The sequence below is a fragment of the Capricornis sumatraensis genome, chromosome 3 (assembly GCF_032405125.1).
Source record: "Capricornis sumatraensis isolate serow.1 chromosome 3, serow.2, whole genome shotgun sequence".
NCBI lineage: Eukaryota > Metazoa > Chordata > Mammalia > Artiodactyla > Bovidae > Capricornis > Capricornis sumatraensis.
The window spans coordinates 167,183,493-167,209,541 of record NC_091071.1 but is presented as its reverse complement, the minus strand read 5'-3'; the positions used below and the strand labels follow the sequence as shown (position 1 = coordinate 167,209,541).

Here is a 26,049-nt window from a genome sequence, read left to right as displayed (position 1 = left end):
GAGATCTCATCAATGAATCTGTAACTGAACAGTCAGGACAGACATGCGCAGCTTGGGGAGCGGTGGCCATCCTCCCTGCTGCCACCATTGCTAAGTTCCTCCGAGCAAAGTCCTCGCCTGCCACCCCCACAAGTTCTTCCTCCTGCTGCCCAAATGACCACACGGCCACCAGCCTCATTCAGTGCTTACATTAAATCACATTTAATGGTTTTTCAAAAGGGAACAGAGAAACCAGAAAAGAAATTCACAGCACTCGCAAGTCAAGAAAGAGTGAACTGAAAAAAAACAGGAATATATTAAGCTTTTGATTAAAAAAAAAATGCAAACGCAGTTCCTCCCACACTCACCCCTGCGTTCTCACTCATGTTCCTAGTCACATGCCTACCCTTGGGCATACACACACACACACACACATACATACACACACACACAGAGACATACACACATGCACGCTCTCCCGAACAGGCACACTCTCCCAGTACATACACTTAAACGCACACTACCCCCAGGCTTGAAGGGTGAGAGAGGAGGAAGCCCAGTCCTGTCCTGGGACCCCACCTCCCAAACCCCCCTCGCTGAACTGGCAAAGCTAGACTACACTTGGGCTCCAGGGGACACACGCAGGGCTCCGTTAGCTGCGCCGGGGACAGGCGGCCTTAGACGATTCTGTTCTCCAGGATGGCCAGCCGCTTACTCACAGCTTCCAGTGGACTGGGAGTTAAGGAGAGGCGAGGGCTGACTGGAGCAGAGCAGTGACGGGGTGGCACCTGCACTCGGGGCCCCGCTTCTAGGACTTTCTCTCATCCCTCCCCATAGCGGGTGCTTTCGCCAGTGTCAAAACTTACCCATCCACAGCCCTCAGGGGGGTGCTTTCCAAAACCAAGCCGACAGTTACGGTGGGTCTAGAAAGCCCAGCCCTGCCCAGGTGCAGGTTTAGGCCTGCTGGGTACCCGCCTAGTCCTGCCTGAACCCGGGGAGCTGTGCGGGGTGCAGCCCCATCTGAGAGGAGTCTGGTGGGTAGGCAGGTCACCGAGCGCCTGAGAAAGCGGAGTTCATAGGCACCACGTTTTCCCGAGTGTGTCCAGGACTCCGTGTGTGCCCAGCTTCTAGCTCTTGGTTTCTGCCTCTCCTTTATCAGTACCAAAGCCAGGGCCAGCCTCCTGGGCCAGGATGCAGCCCGTCTTCAGCAGGAGCCTGCCCGACTCCACCACACAAGAGGCAAGGCTCTCTCCTCCCCTCCACCACAGGGCCCTCCTGACCTCATCCCCTCCTCACAGAGGCTTCTGGGAAAGGATATGCTTCCGGGTCAGGGCCTGCAGCAGCCCCTCCACTTTGGTCTGGAATTTCACGATGGACTCGCAAGCACACGGGTCTTCCTCTGGCGTGGGCAGAAAGTGGGGAAAGGGAAAGGAGATGGTGAGTGACTGCCTGCCAGGGAGGCGGGTGGTCACTGCTCAGGGCCAGAACTGGAGTGCCTTGGCGGAGTGTGGGGCCTGGGAGATGCGAGAAGGCAGAGAGACATGTAGAGTTCCTGAGACAGAGCTCCCAGGAGTGATGGAGGGGGCAATCCCTGAATGTCTTCCTGACCCCTAAAAACCCTGATAAAGAACTCCAAAACAGCCTCCCCAACGCTGGTCACCTACAATGTGCAGGACACTCTAGTCGGGGGCCCCGAGGTCATCTTGGTGACTCCTCACCACAACTCTTTGGGTTTGTTATTAATCCCGTTTTACAAACGAAGAACTCAAGAAGGAAAACAACTTACCCAGAGCCAGCAGCTAGTTAGTGTCAAAGCAAACATGCAAACCCAGGCCTGTCTGACTGGGGAATCTACACTCTTTACCACTGGGAACCAGGAGAGGAAGCAAGGTTCAAATCCTGGCTCCTCCAGTTACTCAGTTGTTCCACCCCTCTGGCCTTGGTTTTCCTGTCTCTAAAATGGGGATAACAATATTCCTACCAAATAGGATTAAATGATTTCACATTTGGAGAGCACTGAGAACAGTGCCGCTTGTGGAAGAGCATTCAGTACATGTTTGCTGGCTGTAAAAAATCAGACAGAGGAGAAGAGGAAAGTGAGAAAGCTGGCTCAAAACTCGACATGCAAAAAATGAAGATCATGGCATCCATTCCCATCACTTCATGGCAAATGGGGAAACAATGGAAACAATGACAGACTTTATTTTCTTGGGCTCCAAAATCCCTGCAAATGGTGGCTGCAGCCATGAAACTAAAAGATGCTTGCTCCTTGGAAGAAAAGCTATGACCAACCTAGACAGCATATTAAAAAGCAGAGACATTATTTTGCTGACAAAGGTCCGTCTAGTCAAAACTATGGTTTTTCCAGTCATGTATACATTCCAGTCATGTATGGATGTGAGAGCTGGACTATAAAGAAAGCTGAGCACCGAAGAACTGATGCTTTCAAACTGTGGTGTTAGAGAAAACTCTTGAGAGTCCCTTAGACTGCAACGAGATCAAACCAGTCAACCCTCAAGGAAATCAGTCCTGAATATTCATTGGAAGGACTGCTGCTGAAGCTGAAACTGCAATATTTTGGCCACTTGATGTGAAGAACTGACTCACTGGAAAAGACCCTGAGCTTGGGAAAGATTGAAGGTGGGAGGAGAAGCGGACAACAGAAGATGAGATGGTTGGATGGCATCACCAACTTGATGGACATGAGCTTGAGCAAACTCCAGGAGATGGTGAAGGACAGGGAAGCCTGGTGTGCTGCAGTCCGTGGGGTCGCAGAGTCGGACACAGCTGAACAACTGAACTGAAAAGTCAGATTGGTCAGCCCTCCTCCCAGTTCTGCCAAGTCATGATGCTATCCCAGCTCCTCTTTTCCCCACCCATATCTAGTCCGGGATGGTTACACAAACAGACACACACATGTATCGTCAGAGCCCCACCTACTCCTCCCACCAGTGCCCTTTCTGGTCTCACTCACCCACACAGATCCTCTTCTGCAACTTCTTGCCAATCTGGTTGATGGTCTTGAAGTCAGCTGTGTAGAAATAGTGCTCTGCCACGGGCTCTGAGGCGATTTCCCTCAGCTCATCCTCCACGGCATTTCCCACACCCACAGCAAACATTTTAAAGCCTACCAAGAGGAACAAGGTGAATAATGGTGGCTATGGGGACAGGCAGCTTCCCTGATAGCTCAGTTGGCAAGGAATCTGCCTGCAATGCAGGAAACCCTGGTTCAATTCCTAGGTCAGGAAGATCCTCTGGAGAAGGGATAGGCTACCCACTCCAGTATTCTTGGGCTTCCTTTGTGGCTCAACTGGTAAAGAATCTGCCTGCAATGCGGGAGACCTGGGTTCGATCCCTGGATTGGGAAGATCCCCTGGAAAAGGGAAAGGCTACCCTCTCCAGTTATTCTGGCCTGTATAGTCTATGGGGTTGCAAAGAGTCAAACACAACTGAGTGACTTTCACTTCACTTCACTTTCACCATAGGGACAGGCTGCTGCTGCTGCTGCTGCTGCTGCTAAGTCGCATCAGTCATGTCCGACTCTGTGCGACCCCATAGACAGCAGCCCACCAGGCTCCCCCATCCCTGGGATTCTCCAGGCAAGAACACTGGAGTGGGTTGCCATTTCCTTCTCCAATGCATGAAAGTGAAAAGTGAAAGTGAAGTCGTGTCCGAGCCTCAGCGACCCCATGGACTGCAGCCCACTAGGCTCCTCCGTCCATGGGATTTTCCAGGCAAGAGTACTGGAGTGGGGTGCCATTGTCTGGGGAATGCCCAGGCAATCAAAACCAGTCACCTCCTGGTGGCAGATGCTGGAATTGCAGGCACAATGCCTGGGACAAAGACATTGAGGAAATCAACATTTACTGAGATGCTACCGTACATCAGACTTGTACTGACTCCTTGTACTGAGAACTTTGTAATTTCATGTAACCCTTATAATATCCATTTACTGGTTGCTATTATTTTCATTTAATAGGTGATAAAGCTGAGACTCAGGATTGTCCCAAAGTGAGGTTGCCTGCCAACAGATGGTGTGCTCTTGGGATTATTCAACTGGAAAAGTTCCAAGCCTCACTTACCAAGAGACCATAAGAACTAGCCACTTACTCTTCTGGGGCTTCAGTTTTCTCATCAGTATAAGAAAGAGTTGGACAAACCTCATTTATATGGAACCTGGGTTTGGGCACTCGTCAGAACAGACACTAAGCTAAACTGAAACTGAGCTGTTGCATGTGTACCCCTGACCATTGGTGGTGTTCCCGGTCCCAGCAGCACCTACCAAGGTCCTTGGCTTTCTTGGCAGCATCATTAATGTAGTCCTGGCTCCGGCCATCAGTGAAGACAATGCCCACCTTCTGGGCACCAGGCCTAGCCCCGCTGGACACAGTGAAAGAATTGTCGATGAGGTACTTGAGGGCAGCCCCGGTCATGGTGCCCTTCTCCATGTAGGACATGTTCCGCACGGCTGCCTTGATGTCCTTCTTGGTGTGGAAGCGGCCCAAGGGGAACTCCTGGCGCACAGAGCTTGAGTACTGTACCAGCCCTACCTGGGCCAACTTGTCCGATACATCCAGTGTGTCCACAATCTGGTTGATGAACTTCTTCACCAGCTCAAAGTTCTCCGGCCGCACACTCTTGGACCCATCAATGAGGAAGACCAGGTCAGTAGCCGAACTGCCCCCGCCACTGTTGCAGACTGCAGAGGGTAGGAAGGCAGGGAGGTGAAGCTTAAGGACACAGTCATTCATCCCAGCCAGTGGCTGGGTACCCACCACACCCAACAGCTGTTCAGAAGATCATCCCATTTGGGCCTCAAAACTCCCTCTGGGAAGCCTAAGCTCCAGCATTGAAACTTGAAGCTCTAAACATGGTTAAATCACACAACTCAGAAGTAGTGGCACCAAGATGTGAGTTCAAGAGTATATAACTCCTCCCACCACACTAAACCCACCATCCACAGCGGCAGAAAGAGGGACAGTGAGAAGAGAACTGCAAACATCGAACTCCAGAAGACATCTCTTTCTTTTAAACTGGAGGACAATTGCTTTACAATGTCATGTTAGTTTCTGCTGTACAACAGCACGAATCAGCTATATGTATACACAAGCCTCTTGAGCCTCCCTGCCACCCACCCGCCATCCCACCCCTCTAGGCATCACAGGGCACTGAGCTGAGCTCCCTGTGCTCTACAGCAGTTTGCCCTGCCTGCCTGCTCAGTCACTCAGTCGTGTCCAACTTTTTATGACCCCAGGGACTGTGCAGTCCACCAGGCTCCTCTGTCCATGTGATTATCCTGGATAGAATACTAAAGGCGGTTGCCATTTCCCCCTCCAGGGGATCTTCCCAACCCAGGGATCGAAGCTGTGTCTCCTGCAGTGCCTGTATTAGCAGGCAGATTCTTTACCACTGAGCTACCCAGGAAGCCACAGCAGCTTCCCACTAGCTATCTATCTGCTCTACACATGGGAGTGCATACATGCCAATACTACTCTCTCAGTTCATCCCACCCTCTCCTTTCCCCTCTGTGTCCACAAGTCCATAGACAACATCTGTTGCAGACTGGTCCAGAGGCAAGGAGCAGGGAGGCTAGGGTGGGCTTCCCGAGGGGACTGGCCAAGGCCCCATCCCCTCCCTGCCACCCTCCCCAGGCTGCCTGTGTCTGGCCCACTGACCGTTGCAGGTCTTGCCATCACTGTTCAGGGTGAAGCCCTCACGGCAGGCACAGGCGTAGGAGCCCGGGGAGCTGACACACACCTGCTCACAGTCATGGTCGCCCGTGGCACACAGGTCTGACACCACTGCAGGGACGAGAGGAGACAGAATCACACGGTCACTGGCCCTTGGCTATCTCAGCCAGGATGGCCCCTCATACACTCAGAGACACTCAGGCCCTCACCCGGGTGGGGTTCCAGACCCTCAACCCAGGCCAGCATCACTGCAGCCAGGCTGACATCCCTGGAGACGGTGGCATTGCTGATGATAAACTAAAGCTTCCTGCTGAAATGATATAGGCCACAGGGGCAGAGCCTAAATCCCTCTTGTTCACTGTTGTATTCCAAATGACTAGAACAAAACATGCAGCAGTGAGCACAGCACACAGAAGATGCTCGACAAATATTTGTGAAATACCAGATTTGTGGTACTGTGCATTATGGCCTAGAATTCTCACAGTTAGATTCAGGCTCTTCCTAGATCTGTTTTACACGTGGAGAAGAATCCTTGCACTGCCCCTCCACCCCGCTAAAGGTTCTGAACTTTCTCCACCCCAATGCCCAAGCCCCCTCAGACCTTCCCACATCACAGAAGACTCTGGCATCCCAACCCTCCACCCCCACCACCACACACACACACATACACACCCCGCAGCCAAATAGCACAGGCCCTCCCCATGTTCCCTGCCAGGACTCTTATCTCCAAAAGAAAAAAAAAAAAAACCCTCTTTTGAGCGGCACCTCCTCCACAAGTCCCTCAACCTCGGACTGGGTGGGGATCAGCCCAGATAAGGCCCTGGCCCCGCCCCCAATATGATCTCAATCTCAGTCCCCGCCCCTTATAGGCCGCCTCCTTCCCAGGCTCCGCCCCCAATGGTCCACTCTCAGCCCCGCCCCTGCCCTGGCCCCGCCCAGACACCCGATCGCCTCTCCCCAGTCTCCCTTCCTCCAGCACCACCCGAAGCCTGGCCCATCGCCTGCCCCCCGCCGCCCGCGCACAGCAGAAGGCCTCCTGGAACTTCTTGGACAGCTTCTCGATGACGCTGTAGCTCTCCACATAGTCGACGTGCTCGTCCTGCGGCTCGCTGGCGATCTGCTGCAGCGTGGCCTTGTCCACGCGGCCCACGCCGATAGCGAACAGCTCGATGCCGCCCGCCCGGGCCCGCGCAGACACGTCCCGCACGCTGTCCTGGGGCCTCCCGTCCGTCACCACGATGACCACCTGCGATGCAGAGGAGGAATGTGCGAGGGCCTGGCCTCCCTCCCCACGCTGAGTGGGCCACTTGGTCCTCCAGTAGCAACCCCACCCCCCCAACACCCCAGGACTGTTGACATAGAGGAGATTGACCCGGAGGGGCGGAGTGGCAAGCCCCGTCACACAGCTGTTCAGTGGCAGGTGAATATGACGGCCACCACCACCAATATCAAGCCCGGGAAAAAGAACTTGGATAGTGGAAGAGGAGAAAGGTTTCTTCTGAGTGAGAGGCGTGGCTACGGTGCTCTTCCATCTGACTAGGGCTTCTGGGTGTCTTCTCCATCAGACAGCTCTGTGACCTCTGAGGGCAGAGCCACCTCCACTCCTCAGCCTGGGGGTGCTTGCGAGGACAGGGCCAGACCTCTGTACTCAGCTCCGTGCAGTTCTACCTTTCGGCCACCAGAGAGAGGCAGAAGCTAAAGAGTGGGAGTTTTCCTCTCTTCTGCCCAATCTTCCTTTGTATACCCTGGGAGAGAGGCGGTACCCATATAGATGCCCACGGAATGAAGGAAGATGCTGCCTTTTCTCCCTCCGTTCCCCAAGACACTAACTTCCTTAGGAAGAAAACACTTCTCCTCCCCCAAGTCCCCTGTGTGCTGTATCTGGGAAAGGGCCACAGGAAGGGACCCTGGTGCCAAGCCTGGCCCTCACCCACCCCCTGTCCAGCCTGCCCTAAGTCGGGTCCTCCAGACTGCTCTGTAGGAGTCTGGGACTCAGAGTCCAGCCCCCTTGGCTGCTTTTCTGCTTCTGACCTGAGTCTGCTTCTGATTCCTGAGTCTCCTCCCTGGCCTGGGTGCTCGACCCCCTGTCTTGGTGACCTGACACGCCTGGGTTAGAAATACAGCTCACCTTCCTGAGCCCATGTTTCTTTATCTGGAGAAAGGGAGTGTGGTGAGGCCCCCTGAGATGATTCTTGATAAGAAGCCAGAGGGGGCAGCAATATTTTTAGTATCCCTACCCTGGGTCCCCTGGGGAGCGGCCTCATACAATCTCCTCCCCTCCTGAGGCCAAGGCTTCTGGCCCTGAAAACCTAGCTGTATCTTTTCTTTGCTGTCAGCTGCCACGTTCCTGTGAGCCCCTACCTTGCTAATGTCGGGAGACCTGGGGCGACCACCCTCTGCATCGCTTAAGGCCTTGGTGATGGCAAACTGGATGGCCAGACCCGTCATGGTGCCTGTGGACAGCGGCTGGATGTGGCGCACGGCCTGCAGCAGCTCAGCCTTGGAGCTGTGGGCCCGCAGTGGAAACTCCTGCTTCACAGAGCTGGCATAGTTGACCAGGCCCACGCGGGTGGCATTGGGCCCCACATCCAGTGACTCGATGACCTGGGACAGGAACACCTTCACCTTCTCAAACTCCACGGGCCGCACGCTGCGTGAGCTGTCAACGACGAACACCAGGTCGGTGGGCCGGGTCCGGCAGAGGTGCCCTGGGAGGGGGCAGAGGTCGGGAGGATGGAGTGGAAGTACTTAAGACAAAGGAACAGGGCACCAGGGGCTACTTAGGTCTAGACCTGAGGCCTCAGGCAGAGTAGACCAGACATGAATCAGCCTGGCTGGGTGCTGCTGTCAGTATGGGGACACCCAGGCAAGCAACTTGCCAGAGGCCCCCAGCTCAGCCCATAGGAAAGACAGAGGTTCAAATGGCACCCTCACCTCTCGGAGCCTCAGTTTCCTGTCTGTACAATGGGCAGGCGATCCCTTCCTTACAGAGACCTTTGAGGACAAGCAAAAATGTGTGTAAGGTGCCAGCTCAAGGCTGGGCATGTAGGGCTCTCAGAGGCAGCAAAGGAGAAGATAGCCTTCACGTCTCAGGTTTCAGCCCAGAGTGGAAGCAAGGGATTCTCTTTGCCCTGCCTGGGCAGGAGGGAACTGAGGGTCAGCCTTCCAGCGGGCACAGCCTTGAAAACCAATGCAGCATCCGTCAACATGGGCTCTTTCATCTGAGCATCAAAGAGAATCAGCAAAGTGCACCCAGTTTGCCCCAATCCCGCAGAGCCTGCTGGCTGGTATTTAAGAGCAGGAAAAACAGCAGGAGTTCCTTGCGGCCACCTTGGCAGTCTGACCAAGTGGCCCCCCAAGACACACCCCCAGGGAGCAACGTCTTTCCAGACAGCCTGGGAGGCAGCACCATGAGCTGGGAGGGACACCGAGCCCAAGTGAGGTAGACGGAGTCCGAGTCCCAGCTCTGTGGCCTTGGGCAGATCGTGGCAGCTTTGAAGCTTCACTTTTCTCATCTGCCTGGAGGGGAGGATAGGCTTAATGCTTGATGCTCTCACTGGCCTGGCCCTGCAGCCCGTACAGAAGTCTGCACTCTGTCCCGCACTAAATCTGGGCTACTGCCAAGCAGGGACGCGGGAAGAGTCAAGAAAGACAAGGTGTGTAGACAGTCCTATCTCCCAGCCATGGTGCCCCAGGCCCGGACATCAGAGGTCCTCAGGGGGCCTCAGAAATCACCTTGCAGCTTGGCTTCCTGGTCCCCACTTACCTGAGGCTACAAATGGGTAAACTGAGGCCCAGAGATGGAGAGGGCATTGGCCACACCATGGGACAGTGGACCAGGAGCCACAAGGCTCTGAGGCTTGCTCACTCACTGTGTGGTTTTAGACAGGTCCTCCCCTCTCTGGCCTCAGTTTCCCCATCTGCACAGGAGGAGCTGGGCATCCTAGGACTCTGTCTTCACAGCTGAAACTCAGAGTGGTACAGCTCATGGAGAGCCCAGTCCAGAATATGCTGGAAGGGCTGCTGGAAGGGGGAATGTCATCTTGCACCCCCCCACCAGATCTGCAGTCATCAGAGAGTCGTGAGCTCAGCCCTGGGCCTGGTTGCAGCCCCAGGTGACAGAAGGCTGTGCCGTCAGTGACCCAGAAGACCAAGGTCGCTGCAGGATGCCTGGTCCCTGAGGACAGCCTGGGAGCTGTGAAGCCCAGAGACAGGCTCAGAGAAGCCGTCTCATGCCGTGCCCCCTCCCCACAGAACAGACAGGGTCAGCCCACCCTGGTCCCTGTGTTTGTCACCATCTCTGTCTGCTCCTGGGTCGGCCCTGTGGGGCACCCCTGCCTGCCGCCCCCCACCCCGCCAGTGCTGGATACCATTTAGCCTCTGTCTGTCTCAGTGCCCGGTATCCCCCACCTCACATGGGGCCCCCTCACCTCTGGACAGGGGGGCGAGGCCAGGGGCGCATGGGGCCTGGAACAGCAGCAGCAGCAGGCCGCAGAGCACGAGGCGGGGGCTGCTGAGTGCCCTCATGGTTCTGGCACGCAGGCAGTAGCAGCACAGTCGTGGGGGCCAGTGGGGGCCAGGTCTTATCAACCTTGCTGCCTACTGGCCCAGCCTCCCAGTCAGGCGGGCCCCCCACTAACGTGGGGTCAGCCCCCTTGGAGGGCGGGGCCAGGCTGAATGGAGGTGTGTGTGCCAGGGAGGGAGGGAAGGAGTCTCCCCGCCTGGGCTCCAGCGGCCCCTCCGACCACAAGGGCTCCTTTGCCTGCAGAAGCTACAGCTGGAATCCAGGAAATATCAGGTGGGTGGAGGGAGGCTCCTCTGGGGCCCAGAGCCTGCACTGGCCCGAAGCTGCCAGACTGAGCCCAGGTAAACCTGAGTCCAACACCCTCACAGCCCAGCCCTGCCTGGCGCCCCCACCCACACCAACACTTCTCCCACCTCCAACTCCAGCCCCAGGTTCCCACCTCCAGCCTTGGCTGTCCTGTCTGCTGGCTCTCCACACACACCCTGCTCTCCATCCGCGCCTGGATCTGAGTGCTCCTCAAGCCTTTGTCCACACAGGACCATCTGCCCATGTTGCCCCCTCCTCCTGATCACTCTCTGCCTAACAATCTTTCAGAGTCATGTCGGAGCGAACAGGTACACGAGCCCCTCGTAGGAGCAGGGCGAGCTTCTGTGGTGGCTCAAATGGTAAAAGATCTGCTTACAATGCAGGAGACCTGGGTTCAATCCCTGGGTTGGGAAGATGCCCTAGAGAGGGCGGGACAACCCACTCCAGTATTCTTGCCTGGAGAATCCCCATGGACAGAGGAGCCTGGTGGGCTATACAGTCTATGGGGTTGCAAAGAGTCAGAGACGGCTGATCGACTGAGCACAGCACACTAGGAGCAGGGCAGTAGGGAAGATGGTTGAGAGCACAGACTTAGGGGCCAGATGACCTGGGTGTGCTCTCTACTTGCTGTGTGACTGTGAGCAGGTTGCTTCACCTCTCTGTGCCTCACCTGAAAGGTGGGGATGCTAATGGTGCCCACCTCCCAGGGCAAGCAGTCTTATATGAACCATCTCATCGAATTCTCTGGATAACCCTTTGAGGCAACCAATACTATTGCCCCCACTTCCCAGATGAGGAACTGAAAACCAGAGTTTTGAAGTAATTTGTCTTAAGTGCAGCTGGGTGTCAATGCCAGAAGAGGGCCCCAGGCTAGAGCTCTCAGGCACCCTGCTTGCATGGGGGAAGCCTGGTGGAGGTGCCTTCTCCATGCCCATCTCTCTCCCCGCTCCCCTGGGTTAGGACCCCTTCCCTGTGCTTCTGCGCCTTGTCCATCTCACCCGTGAGTGGATAAGTGTCTGGTTGATTCATCTCTGCATCCGGGCCCAGTCCAGGGTCTGCAGAGACAAGGCAAAACTGAAGGGTTGTAAATAAAGGGATATATCCAGGAAGGGTCCCCATCATCGCATCTAGGTCCAGTTCAGTTCAGTCACTCAGTCATGTTTGACTCTTTGGGACACCATAGACTAGCACACCAGGCCTCCCTGTCCATCACCAACTCCCAGAGCTTGCTCAAACTCATGTCCATTGAGTCTATGATGCCATCCAACCATCTCATCCTCTGTCACCCCCTTCTCCTCCTGCCTTTAATCTTTCCCAGCATCCAAGGAGTCAGTTCTTCACATCAGGTAGACAAAGTATTAGAGTTTCAGCTTCAGCATCAGTCCTTCCAGTGAATATTCAGGGTTGATTTCTTTTAGGATTGACTGGTGTGATCTTCTTGCAGTCCAAGCGACTCTCAAGAGCCTTCTTCAACACCACAGTTCAAAAGCCTCAATTCTTTGTCGCTCAGCTTTCTTTACGGTCCAACTCTCACGTCCATACATGACTGCTGTCGGTAAAGTAATGTCTCTGCTTTTTAATATGCTGTCTAGGTTTGTCATAGCTTTTCTTCCAAGGAGCAAGCATCTTTTAATTTCATGACTGCAGTCACCATCTGCAGTGATTTTGGAGCCCAAAAAAGTAGCCTGTCACTGTTTCCAATGTTTCCCCTTCCATTTGCCATGAAGTGATGGGACCGGATGCCCTGACCTTCGTTTTCTGAATGTTGAGTTTTAAGCCAGTTTTTCACTCTCCTATTTGACTTCCATCAAGAGGTTCTTTAGTTCCTCTTCACTGTCATAAGGGTGGTGTCATCTGCAGGTCCAGTAGTTGATGAGATAAAGAGAGCATGGGCTTGACCATCTGAGAGACCCAGGTTCAAATTCGCTTCTGCTGCTCATCAGCTGTGTGACTTGTAGCTGGTGACTTAGCTTCCCTGAGCCTCAGCTTGTCGCTATGCAAGATGACAAGGGAATACTAACTCTTGGCTTGCCTGCCTCACTGGGACCGTGTGAGGAGTCAGTGAGAGGACAGAAGTGGAGATTGCCGGGCTGAAGGATTGTCATCTTTGGGGAGGGAAAACTACCAATACTTAAGACCTGTGATTTCACTCTATATAAATTACACCTCCATAAAAAGAAATGTACGGACATTTTTTTAAAGTGATTGCCAGGCACAGCTGATCCAACCAACATTGTCACCACCTTCAGGAATAATGAAGGTAACAGTCCCTTGTACGTGTGACGTGGCACAATCACTCACTACGTCACTCTGCGTCTTTTGTTCCCCCAGCAAACCTGTGAGGTCAGCAGGCCCAACTCTGTTAGCCCATTTGTCAGATGAGGAAACAGGCGCAGAGAGGTTCTTGACTTGCCTGAAGCCACCCGGCCTCTTTAGAGACAGAGCCGAGCTTAGAAATCAGGTCTCATTCCCTTTCGCCTCTGTTTTAGAGAATGAGGAAGTTAAATGACTTTTCATTCTAGTTTCATTTTTTCACAATCCACCACCTCCTGCAATCAGTTGACGCTGACTTCTTGTCTCTCTGCAGCTTGTAAATCTGCTTCCATCCTCCCGAGATGCCGCAGGGCATGGTCATTGTGGCCCATATCACTTCCCAAAATTGTGTTATGAATGTAGGACCTGGTCCCCCACCGCCACCCCAACCCTGCTCCAGAGGATATCAGCTCCCTGCCTGCGGGGGTCTTATCTGTCACCAGCGGACTCCCCAGGCCTGGCCTGGTGCCTGTCACAGGCCTCTGGTGAGCAAATGGAGAAAGGAATGAAAAGAAGGAACTGGTGAAGAACTGGGTCTATTCCCATGTTAACCAGCAAAGGTCAGACAGGGCTGGGCGATGGTGACCGATAGCAAGTGTCCCCCACCACTCTCATCCTGAAGGTGGACGAGCAGAACGTGAGCTGGAGTCTCCTCGCCCCCCACCGCCCCTCTCCCGGTGGACAGGGTACAAAGCCCTCTTGGCCGAGGCCGCAGCTGAGCCCGTGAAACAGCTCTTTCAGCTCCGTCTCTGAATGGCAGGTCTATGGGCTCCTCGGAGGAACACAAGCGCCTTCTCTGTGTCACTTTGCTCATTAGTGAAGCCACAGAAATATGCTGCAGGTAGGTTTTCAGGGACGGAGATGGGTTTCCCCCAAAGGGGCAGCTTTTACATTCCATAGCGGGAGCTTGGGGAGGGGTAGGAGTCCTGGATGTTAAATATATACATTGAGGAAAGAAACTAAATATTTGTGTTTTTAAAATGTGAAACATTTTACCCCAGGAATCAGAATGGGGAACAGTGTGTCCGGTCTTGGCCTAGGAGAAACAGTGCGTTGAGGCGCCTTCACCGAGGCTGCTCCTAAAGTCAGACAGGCAGCCCGTGAAGGGCGCCCCCGTTCCCTCTCCTTGTTTTCACACACCTCGGGTTTCCAGAGACTTAAAGCCTTCAGTGTTTCATCCAAGACAGAGTGGTCCACCGAGAGGCCTCTGGGCAGAGTCTGGGTCAGGGGAAGGCCCGCAGGACTCCCCATCCTGTGCCCCAGGCTCAGTTCTTTTCCTGAAGAGCAAAGCTGGGTATCTCTCGATGCAGCGCAATCCGCGGGTGCCTGTCCCCTTCCTCCTTCCAAACCATCATCACCATTTACTGGATCCACACTTCTCGTTGTTCAGTCACCCAGTCGTGTCCAACTCTTTGCGACTCCACGTACTGCAGCGCACCAGGCTTCCTTGTCCATCACCACCTCCCGGAGCTTGCTCAAACTCATGTCCACTGAGTCGGTGATGCCATCCAACCATCTCATCCTCTATCGCCCCCTTCTCCTCCTGTCTTCAATCTCTCCCATCATCAGGATATTTCCCAATGAGATGGCTCTTCACATCAGGTGGCCAAAGTATTGGAGTTTTAGCTTCAGCATCAGTCCTTCCAATGAATACTCAGGCTTGATTTCATTTAGGATTGACTGGCTTGATCTCCTTAATGTCCAAGAGACTCTCAAGAGTCTTCTCCAACACCAGAGCTTGAGAGCATCAATTCTTCAGCACGCAGAGCTTTACTATTTTTTTTTGGTTAATGAATTGTTCTAACTTTAAAGCTCACTTTTGGGCAAAAATTTATCCTCCTAATTTGAAATGGTAGCCATGAAATCATTGGTTTGATGTACAGATTGCATGTTTATTCCAATATGCCTTCAAATAAACTCAAAACGAATTAAACTTAACTTTTTCATCTACATGTCACGGAAAATTGTCTTGATTTCTGTCACCGGTGCTCATGCCAGGTTTTAAGGAATACTATGAAGTGGAAAAGCTCTTGGCCGCAGACAGAGCTGGGCTTGAGGCTCGGTCCTGTTGCCTGCCAGTTGTCTTGGCATTAGATGAGTCTCCCCGCTGATCTGCCCTTCGTCTGTGAAGCTGGGCTCTCGACGCCAGTGTCAGAGGACAGGGGAGAAAGAAAGGTATTGCAGGCCACACCTGTGCTTATGGTTCTCAGAGTGCCTTCTTGTATTAGTCAGCAGAGAACAGGCTAAGTGACAGTAACAAGCAAGCACTCAGGCCTCAGTCAGTTCAGTTCAATCACTCAGTCGTGTCCGACTCTTTGCCACCCCATGGACTGCAGCACGCCAGGCCTCCCTGTCCATCACCAACTCCCGGAGCTTGCTCAAACTCATGGCCATTAAGTCGGTGATGCCATCCATCCAACTCATCCTCTGTCAGCCCCTTCTCCTCCCGCCTTCAATCTTTCCCAGCATCAGGGTCTTTTCAAATGAGTCAGTTCTTCGTATCAGGTGGCCAGTGTATTGGAGTTTCAGCTTCAGCATCAGTCTTTCCAATAAATATTCAGGACTGATCTCCTTTAGGAGGGACTGGTTGGATCTCCTTGCTGTCCAAGATGGGCCCTCTGCAAAGCTGCCCCCAGCTTGCTAACCCATCAAGTCCAAGCCTTTTGGCTCCAGCCACACGGACAAGAGAGAGAAAAGGACGTCACTGGATTCTGCCTGGGGAAGGAGTGACTCCAGGGGCAGGAAGTGAGTATCTAGTGAGCAGGACACTCTCTGTCACTCTTCTCAAGGCAAAATACCTTGTGATGGTCTTGTATCGCCTCTAGATGAATATTCAGACCTAGCTGGGCATTTAAGGTCCTTCAAAATCCAGACAGTTGCCAGTCTCTCTCCCTGCCTCCCGCCCTCCCCATCTCTTCTCTGCCCCAGAACGAGTCACTCCCTCCTCTATCTTCTCTCACCACACCTTTTTTTTTTTTTTAACATTTACTTTTATTTATTTGACTGCCCCAGGTCTCAGTTGTGGAATTTTTTACTTGCAACATGGAAACTTTTAGTTGGCAACATTTGGGATCTAGTTCCCCCACCAGGGATCGAACCCAGGCCCACTGCATGGGGAGCTCCAAGTCCCAGCCCCTGGACCACCAGGAAATTTCCATCACTGCACATTTTTATTAGCTTCTATCCCTGTTCTGCTTCCCTCCTGCTCTCACTGTACTCCCTGGGACCACCTCCCAAAAAACGACCTGCACCCAAGTCTATGTCTCAGGATCTGCATTGGCGGGGCAGGGGGGAACTTAAGCAAAGTGAAGACAAAGCTTTGGGGCCCGCCGGTGGGTGGGGAAGGACAGAACCCCCAAGTGAAGGCCGAAAGAGACATGCCCCTACAGGACTCCAAGAGCAACTGGGATCTGTGGAGTGCTGAGCATAATTCTCGTTCATATGCCCTTGCAAGTCACTCTGTTTTGTATTTCCTTCAGTTGCTCCCAAGCTATCCAGACAGTTTGGATAAGATAGTTCAGAAGAGGATACAGATTCCCAGGCTCCATCCCAGACCCAGGGAACCTGTATTTCTAGGCTCTCCAGGTGGTTCTGCTATAACTAAAGCACCAATCTCACCCAGCCTCCAATAAGAAACGTAAATTCTCTCTCTGTCCCTGGGAAGCTAATGTCCAGCCTATGGTGTTCAGCCTCTTGGACAGGGAGCTTAGCTGCTGCTGCTGCTAAGTCGCTTCAGTCGTGTCCGACTCTGTGCGACCCCATAGACGGAAGCCCACCAGGCTCCCCCGTCCCCGGGGTTCTCCAGGCAAGAACACTGGAGTGGGTTGCCATTTCCTTCTCCAGTGCATGAAAGTGAAAAGTGAAAGGGAAGTCGCTCAGTCATGTCCGACTCTTAGCGACCCCATGGACTGCAGCCTATCAGGCTCTTCCATCCATAGGATTTTCCAGGCAAGAGTACTGGAGTGGGGTGCCATTGCCTTCTCCAATGCATGAAAGTGAAAAGTGAAAGGGAAGTCGCTCAGTCATGTCCGACTCTTAGGGACCCCATGGACTGCAGCCTATCAGGCTCTTCCATCCATAGGATTTTCCAGGCAAGAGTACTGGAGTGGGGTGCCATTGCCTTCTCCGCAGGGAGCTTAGAGATCCCCTAAAGTATTGTCCATCCAGCTAAGAGAGCGAGTGAGCCTGTCTCCCCCATGTACCCTGTTCAGCAACCTGAAGATCGTGGTCACACCCCTACTGAGTCAATTCTTCTCTAATGAAAACTTCATTTCTTAAAACTATCCTTTAAAACACATGGATCTCAGCACATGGTGCCAGCTCCCAGTAGCATTTTAATTTGTCTCTTTCCCTCTTAAAAAATTGGAGCTCTGAATGTAATATAATGCTTTAGCTAGCAGAACGGAATATATTTTCTCCCTCATTTTCCGAGGTATCTAACCTCTCTCTTGGCTGCCTGATATCCCTGCTCTTTTCCCTCAAAGCAGAGCATCTGGAGACGTGAGAAGAGCATTTGAGGATGTGCAAACAGTGGTTGGCTCACCTGTTCCACCCTTCAGTTTCAAAACTCTGCATCTACCCTGACCAAGCCTTCAGAGGCACAAGATCATTGGTGCGGCTGCCACTTAGACATTGAAGAGGAAAAATAAAACTTCCTCCAAACTGGGAAGGAGTGCTACATTCTTTTCCCTTTGCTGTGTAACAAATTACCACAAAATTAGCAGCTTGAACATAGCAAACAAAGTTCCTCACAGTTCCTGAAGGTCAGAAGTCTGGGTTCCCAGTCCCTCACAAGGCTGAAGTCCAGCTGAAGTCAAGACTAGGCCTTGTTCTTCTTTTCTGGATCTCAAGATCCTCTTTCAAGCTCACACTGTGGCTGGCAGGATTCAGTTCCTTGCGGTTGTCAGACTGAACCTCCCCCCTCCGCTCCCCTCCCCCGGCCTCACTCAGGCTGCTTACCCAGGAGAGCCTCAGTTTCCAGGAGCCACCTGCCGTTCCTTGCTATGCGGGCTCCCCAAGGCCTCTCACCCTTCACATCTCTCCCATGCCGAACCACCTCTTCCAGAAGAGCCCAGTCCCTTTTAAGAGATCAAACTGATCAGGTCTGGCTCACCCAGAATAATCTCCCTTTCTTAAAGTCAATTTGCCAGATAAGATAACCCTAAGCCAGGAGTGACTGTCTGATCAGAATCCACCCACACTTGAGGGCAGAGAACTAGACAAGGTCGTAGGTCATTGGAGGCTTCTTAGAATTCTACCCACCCTAGGTGATATATGTGGGCATAGAACAGGGGGAGAGAAAAACTTTCCTGGTGGTCCAGTGTTAAAGAATCCACCTGCCAATGCGAGGGACATGGGTCCAATCCCTAGTCTGGGATGATCCCACATGCGGCAGAGCAATTAAGCCAGCAAGCCACAACTACTGAACCCACACGCCGCAGCTCCTGAAACCTGTGTGCCTAGCTCCCACGCCCCACAGCAAGAGAAGCCACTGCAGTGGGAGGCCTGCGCACCCTGACTGAAGGGCAGCCCCTGCTCACCACAGCTAGGAGAAGCCCACGCACAGCAGTGAAGACCCAGCTCAGTTCAGCTCAGTCGTGTCCGACTCTTTGCGACCCCATGAACTGCAGCACGCCGGGCCTCCCTGTCCATCACCAACTCCCGGGGTTTACTCAGACTCATGTCCATTGAGTTGGTGATGCCATCCAGCCATCTCATCCTCTGTCGTTCCCTTCTCCTCCCACCTTCAATCTTTCCCAGCATCACGGTCTTTTCTAATGAGTCAGCTCTTCACATGAGGTGGCCAAAGTATTGGAGCTTCAGCTTCAGCATCAGTCCTTCCAATGAACACTCAGGACTGATCTCCTTTAGAATGGACTGGTTGGATCTCCTTGCAGTCCAAGGGACTCTCAAGAGTCTTCTCCAACACCACAGTTCAAAAACATCAATTCTTCGGTGCTCAGCTTTCTTCACAGTCCAACTCTCACATGCATACATGACCACTGGAAAAACCATAGACTTGACTAGACAGACCTTTGTTGGCAAAGTAATGTCTCTGCTTTTTAATATTGTATCTAGGCTGGTCATAACTTTCCTTCCAAGGAGTAAGCGTCTTTTAATTTCATGGCTGCACTCACCATCTGCAGTGATTTTGGAGCCCCCAAAAATAAAGTCTGACACTGTTTCCACTGTTTCCCCATCTATTTCCCATGAAGTGGTGGGACCAGATGCCATGATCTTCGTTTTCTGAATGTTGAGATTTAAGCAAACTTTTTCACTCTCCCCTTTCACTTTCATCAAGAGGCTCTTTAGTTCTTCTTCACTTCTGCCATAAGGGTGGTGTCATCGGCATATCTGAGGTTATTGATATTTCTCCCGGCAATCTTGATTCCAGCTTGTGTTTCTTCCAGTCCAGCGTTTCTCACGATGTACTCTGCACAGAAGTTAAATAAGCAGGGTGACAGTATACAGCCTTGATGTACTCCTTTTCCTATTTGGAACCAGTCTGTTGTTCCATATCCAGTTCCAAGTGTTGCTTCCTGACCTGCGTACAGATTTCTCAAGAGGCAGGTCAGGTGGTCTGGTATTCCCATCTCTTTAAGAATTTCCCACAGTTTATTGTGATCCACACTATGCCAAAAGTCAAAGTCAATTGACTTTGACTTTTGGCATAGTCAATAAAGCAGAAATAGATGTTTTTCTGGAACTCTCTTGCTTTTTCAATGATGTTGGCAAAATGTTGGCAATTTGCTCTCTGGTTCCTCTGCCTTTTCTAAAACCAGCTTGAACATCTGGAAGCTCATGGTTCACATATTGTTGAAGCCTGGCTTGGAGAATTTTGTGCATTACTTTGCTAGCATGTGAGATGTGAGATGAGTGCGATTGTGTGGTAGTTTGAGAGAAGGGAATGGCAAACCACTTCAGTATTCCTGCCTTGAGAACCCCATGAACAGTATGAAGACCCAGCTTAGCTAAAAAAAAAATTTGATTAATTTTCAAAAAAGAACAAACAAGGGGCAGGGGATTGACAAGTAAATATGACATTTTTCTAATGCAGATGAATCTATAAAACAGAAAGAGACTCAGACGTAGAAAATAAACTTAATGGTTACCAAAAAGTGGGGAAAGGATTAGCAGTATGGGATTAAAAGATACACATTTGTATATAATGTAGAAAAACAAAGATTTACTGTATAATAATATTCAATACTTTGTAATAACCTATAAGGGAAAATAATCTGAAAAAATTAAATGTATAGATCACTTTGCTGTACACCTGAAGCTAACACAATATTGCAAATCAACTGTACTTCAAAAAAAAACCTGATTCAAAAATCGACAGAGGAAGTGAATACACATTTTTTTCAAAGAAGACATCCAAGTGGCCAGCAGATACATAAAAGATGCTCAACATCACTATCAGAGAAATGCAAATCAAACCATAGGTATCTCCTCACACCTGTTAAAATGGTCATCATTCAAAAGACAAGGTAACCCAAACATCTGTGAGAATGAGGAAGAAGAGGGATCTTTGTTCCCTGTTGGTGGAAGTGTACATGGTTTCAGCCACTATGTAAAGCAGGATGACGTTTCCTCAGAAAATTAAAAATTGATTTGGAACCTTATATTCCAGGAATGCCACATTTAGGCCTATATCTAACAAAAATATAAAAGTGAAAGTTGCTCAGTCATGTCCGACTCTTTGCAAACCCATGGACTATACAATCCATGGCATTCTCCAGGCCAGAATACTGGAGTGGGTAGCCTTTCCCTTCTCCAGAGGATCTTCCCAACCCAGGGATCGAACCCAGGACTCCCGCATTGCAGGTTGATTTTTACCAGCTGAGCCGCAAGGGAAGCCCCCAAGATATAAAAACCAGATTTTAAAAAGAAAGAAAGAAATACAGCACTTTTCAGTTCAGGCAAAGTTGCTTCAGGGTCAGTATGGGGAGGTGAAAGTGAAAAGTCGCCCAGTCGTGTCCGACTCTTTGCGACCCGCTAGACCACACAGTCCATGGAATTCTCCAGGCTAGAGTATTGGAGTAGGTAGCATTTCCCTTCTCTGGGGAATCTTTCCAACCCAGAGATCGAACCCAGGTCTCCCTCATTGCAGGCGGATTCTTTACCAGCTGAGTCACAAGGAAAGGACTAGGTGTTAATTATAGCAAATCTGCACATAGTGCTTACTGAGCCTTCACGCCCTTCCCTCTGCAGTGCCTTCAGTGATGAAGGGTGCTGGGGAAGCAACCTGTGGAATGTGATCACCTGAGAGCAAGGTCTGGCCCTGTTCTTAGGGTGACCATGGGCAACAGAGGAATGTTACAGTGTCAAGGTTGTTCCACCTACAGCCTCTGGGCATGCGTGCCTGCTAGTAGCTTCTTTGCAGCTCTGTGGACTGTAGCACATCAGGCTCCTCTGTCCATGAGATTCTTCAGGCAAGAATACTGGAGTGGGTTGTCATGCCCTCCTCCTCCAGACGATCTTCCTGACCCATCTCCTGCATCTTCTGAATTACAGTTGGATTCTTTACCCGTAAACCACCTGGGAAGCCCACAGCCTCTGTAAGGATGCCCAATGCCAGGAACATCTGAACCTTTCCTTCCCACCCTCCCCTCATGACACCTGGCATCACTTCTTGGGGCAGAGGAGCTGGGAAGGTGCACAGTGACACTTGTTTCCCTCCACGGCTCCACCTGTAGCCCCTTAAAATACCTTGGCTTTTCCCCAAACCCTCGGACTAGAATTCAGCTCCACCTCCATATAAAGTGTCAGCAACTTGGCCCTGGCAAGAAGGACAAGGCTGAACAACTTGTGGTGTCTGTCGTAAGTTGTGAGTTCTCAAAGGGGAGACTTCCAGACTGGAACCACCCTCTGACCTGTGATCAACATTTCCGGGTCTTTGCCTAGGCTGTCCCCCAACCTGGCTTGTCCCCATAGCATGTGGGCAGAGGAAGCTTCAAGGTCAATGTCCTGCTTAACCACCTGGACCAGGGAGGAGCGGGGAAACTGTTTACCAGATGGACTCTGTTTATTTAAGCCTCCAGCTCCCCTGTGTTGGCCACTCCCTGCCAAGCCCACTGCCTGTTGAAGCGCCCTTGCTGGCTAAGGAGGCCACTTCCTCCTGGAGTCCCAGGGGAGAGGTTGGAATGTGAGTGCTGGCTCCACAGAGCCCATCCAGGAGGGCAGGGGCTACAGAGACCCACAGAAGCTGCCTTGCACAGGCAGAATAGGTGCTTGCACACCACCCAGACCCAGCATCCTTACGCCTGGGAACTACTCACCTTGTGAGTTAAGACTATTTCATTACAAGCTGGAGATTTCTTTTTATCCCTCTCTCTCTCTCTGTTGTTTTATTTTTGGCCATGCCACATAGCATGCAGGATCTTAGTTCCCTGACCAGGGGTTGAACCCAGGCTCCCTGCAGAATTGCAGAGTCCTAACCACTGGACCGCTAGGGGAGTCCCCAAGTTGAAGATTTCATGGGCAGATTGGGCATGAATTGCTGGTCTCCCCCAGACCTCCCCACAATATGGAGAACTTGCCCATAAGCAGGGCAGAGCTCCTACATCGGCCGTGGGGGCGGTGCCCGTTCCTACCACCAAAGGCTGCAGCAGTGCCGCTGTGTTGCCCTTCCAGCTATGGCCCCTTCAGGTCACAGCCCACTGTCTCCCATGTGTCATCCGACCAAGTGCTGCCTTGGTCTCAGGCCCTACAAGCAGTCAGGAAGGCTGGAAGCCAGAGGCTGGACAGGGCAAGGGGGCATGTGCTATCATGTGAGAGCATGACCTGGGAGGCCACGGGCCAACATTACATCCTGCTGATGGGCTAACACCTCTGTGAACCCTGTTGAAAATGGTATACATGAGCTTATTGGCAAAGCAGAGAAAGAGACACAGATGTAGAGAATAAGTGTATGGATACCAAGGGGGAGAAGGGTTGGGCGGGAGGAACTGGGAGTTTGGGATTGACGCATATACACTATTGATGCTATGTAAAAAATAGACATCCCTCCTAAAGGAATCAGTCGTGAATATTCATTGGAAGGACCGATGCTTAAACTGAAACTCCAGTAATCGGGCCACCTGATGCGAAGAACTGACTCATTTGAAAAGACCCTGATGCTGGGAATGATTGAAGGCGGGAGGAGAAGGGGACGACAGAGGATGAGATGGTTGGATGGCATCACTGACTCAACGGCCATGAGTTCGAGCAAGCTCCGGGAGTTGGTGATGGACAGGGAGGCCTGGCGTGCTGCAGTCTGCGGGGTCACAAAGAGCCGGACACGACCGAGCGACTGAACTTCACTGACCTGATGAAATAGACAAATGACGGGGATACACCGTAAAGCACTGGGAACTCTACCTTGCCGTGCCCTAAGTGAGAGGGAAGTCCAGCTGGGAGGAGATACTCGGGTAGCTGTGGCTGCTGCATTTGTCTGTACAGTAGAAAGGAACACAACACGGGAAAGCAGCTACACTGCAATAAAAGTTAGTTTAAAAAACGACCCTGATGACACCCCACCCACATGACATCCATCCCACTCACACGTCCACGGGTGGCACTCATATCCTAAACCCCTCCTCCTCCAGGCTCCTGCCTCCAGACCTGCGGATGCAGTTGCCCCTGAGCAACCCCCATCACGTGGTCCCCCAGGTAACTCACTTGCAAACAAAGCTGACTGCACCTCCTTTTGTCCACTCTCAGGTGTCCTCAGCTCAGAGCTGGGCAGCACCATCCTAAAGGCTCTCCAGACCTGGGCACCAATCTCATTACCCTCCTCTTCCTCACTTCTGCCCGGCAGGTCCTGCTTCCCAAATGTCTCATGAATCTATCCAGCCCCATAGCAAATCCATGCTTGAGTTTGTGCCCCCAACGTACCTCACCTGGACCACCTCCCTGTCACCATCCGTCTGGGTCCTGCACACACAACAGACCCCCAGTCTCTACCATAAGCAGCGCGGGGCTCTGGAGCCAGGCCTGAACTCAGGGCCAGGCATGCAAGGGCAATTATGCCTCTGTCCCCATCTTCAAAGGACTTTCCAAGGTCATCCTCACGCCATCATTCTGATCACCGGCAAGGTGGCCGAGGGGGGCCAGGAAGGACCAGAGGGAGAAGCTCAGTTTCCATCAGGCATGCCAAAGCCCAGCTCCAGCCCTCAACTGCTGGTGACTTTGATGGTGACATTGGACTTGCCCGCCTTGAGCCTCAGGAAGCAGCATCGTGTGGCGCCTGCTTGTGAGGCCAGTGGGAGAGTCGCAGAGATGACAGGCTAAGCTCACTCCGTGACTGTTCCTGCCACCGTCACAGCCCTGAGAAACGGCTGTTCCCTCCCTTCAGCCACAGGGCTTGATTTTGTCGGCCCTCCTTCCCTCCAAGAGACGGCCCGTCTGGGCGGCCCTCACCTGCCCAGCCCGCACGCAGCCCCTCTTTCCTGGGGCCAGCTCTTTTCCGGGCAGCTAGCTCAAATAGGCCCTCTCAGTGGGTCACCCGGCCCCGTCAAAGGATCCCTGTACAAGCTTCAAACGGGGCATTGATGGGGCTGCGGTGAGGACTGCCCAGTGATGGCGGGCTGGCTTGGCTTGGCCCGGGCCACGTGACTTCCCCAAACCCAGCTATTTCCTGTTCCTCGGGCCAGCGTCCCCCCACTCCCCGGCAGCCGCCTGGCCACAGGGCACAATTCCACTACACATCTCTGCCAGTTGCTTGGCTTCAGGCCAGGGGTGGGAGTGGGAAGGATGGGAGTGTCATCTCAGCATTTATCCTCAGGACACACGGCCACTGCCCCTTGACAACTTTTTGATGAAGACACAGGCTGGAGGCAAGGCCAGTCCCCTCCTCCTGTGACCTCTGCCCCCAGTTTACCACTTGCTGGGGGTTTCTTGGAGGGGAGGGCTCTCTTCATGTGAATCTTCATAAGAAGCAAGAGCTCACACAGACTGCGTCCCCAACCCTTTAGACCTGCACTTGCAAGGAGAATAAAAGGCACTTAGTCTAACGCCTGACTGCTGTGTGGCCTCAGGAAAGTCACTTGATGTCTCTGGGCGTCAGTTCCCTCATGTGTGAACAAATGGAAGGTTGCTGTCCATCTCCATTAGAGCCTTGCCTCATCAGTTGTTTGGGCATTGGGTAAAGAGCAGGTAAAATCCATGAAGAAATCTGCCAGTCTCAAGAAAAGCTGACAACTCCAACAGACGGAGAGCACACCTCAAATTCCCTTCTCTCTTTCCCTCTAGGGGGACATCACCAGCCTTTCTACGGGTCCCAGAATTTGGTCTCTTTTTTCCTAAAACCCAAGTCCGATCCTGTAACTCCCCTGCCCAAAAGCCCTCAGAGAGTCCCCTGCCCCAGGATAAGCCCACACTCCTGCCTTGGCATCCACGGTTCTGCTAGGTCTCCTGTGGCACTGGTGACACAGCCCAACTCAGACTGCCTAGTGCTGTCCGCCAGCTTCACCCTCAGGCAGCTCAGCCTGAAAGGAAGAAGGCTAGAGGTGGGAAAAGAGAGATTATTGAAGATTTTGATTCCTGGATCCAACCATGCCTGAAGCTGAAATTCCCTTGGATTTTCATCTATGTGAGCCAAGAAACATCATGACCACCATTTATTTCTGATTGGTATTTTCAGTAAACTTGGTTCACTAAATTTTCTGTTACTTGCAACCGTCTCCTTCCTATAAGTGCCCTTCTTGGCTGAAGTTAGCCAGAGCGGGCTTGCAGCCAAAGAACCCTGACGTACACAAAGGCTCTTCATAACCCAGGCCCCAAGACACTGCCAACCTCCTCCTGACTTGCAGCCACACTCGGCTGCCTCCCCTAGCTCCTCTCCCCGCTCCACAAGGCCTTCTACACTCGGCCACTTCAGTCCAGAACATCCTTCCCCACTGTGCTCACTGCTGTCCTTTCTTCCTTCAGCTCAGCAAAACCTCTTCCAAGAAGTCTCCTCTGGCTGACGGGGTCCCTCAGACTTTCCCCATGATGGTTTTATAGTCATTACAGGCTATTTACAGTCGTTTATGCTTCTGCCTCCTCTTACCCAGACTGAAGGGTAACTGGAGGCTACTCAGACCCACTGTGGTCACCCCAGTGCCCAGCATGGGACCTGGCTCCAGGCGGGTGCTGTCCAGGTGAGTGCAGTTCATACCGTGTCTGGGAAACCTGAGGGTGTTTACAGGGTCCATGATTGGTGATCAGAAACAGTGCCAGGTCACCTACCTGGACATTGGCCCTGTGAGTTTC

At 52.4% G+C, this 26,049-nt stretch overlaps 1 protein-coding gene across 1 annotated transcript; it reads right to left on the bottom strand.

The window, feature by feature from the left end:
* Nucleotides 1-656: 656 nt before the first annotated feature.
* Nucleotides 657-10,196, bottom strand: MATN1 (matrilin 1). The gene is made up of 8 exons (XM_068969076.1): nt 10,100-10,196; nt 8,031-8,377; nt 6,693-6,915; nt 5,655-5,780; nt 4,262-4,678; nt 2,954-3,106; nt 1,298-1,378; nt 657-706 (listed from the first exon to the last, which is right to left on the bottom strand). Exons 1-8 carry the CDS (start codon nt 10,194-10,196, stop codon nt 657-659), a joined length of 1,494 nt encoding a protein of 497 aa, XP_068825177.1.
* Between the last annotated feature and the right edge of the window lie 15,853 nt (nt 10,197-26,049).

Coding starts and splice junctions, on each gene's coding strand:
- MATN1 (XM_068969076.1), bottom strand. CDS start 10,196: ATGAGGGCACTCAGCAGCCCCCGCCTCGTGCTCTGCGGCCTGCTGCTG. Junction 5,781..6,692: donor GTTCCAGGAGGCCTTCTGCT/GTGCGCGGGCGG, acceptor TCGTCCCTGCAG/TGGTGTCAGACCTGTGTGCC. Junction 1,379..2,953: donor GCAGAAGAGGATCTGTGTGG/GTGAGTGAGACC, acceptor TGCCCACGCCAG/AGGAAGACCCGTGTGCTTGC.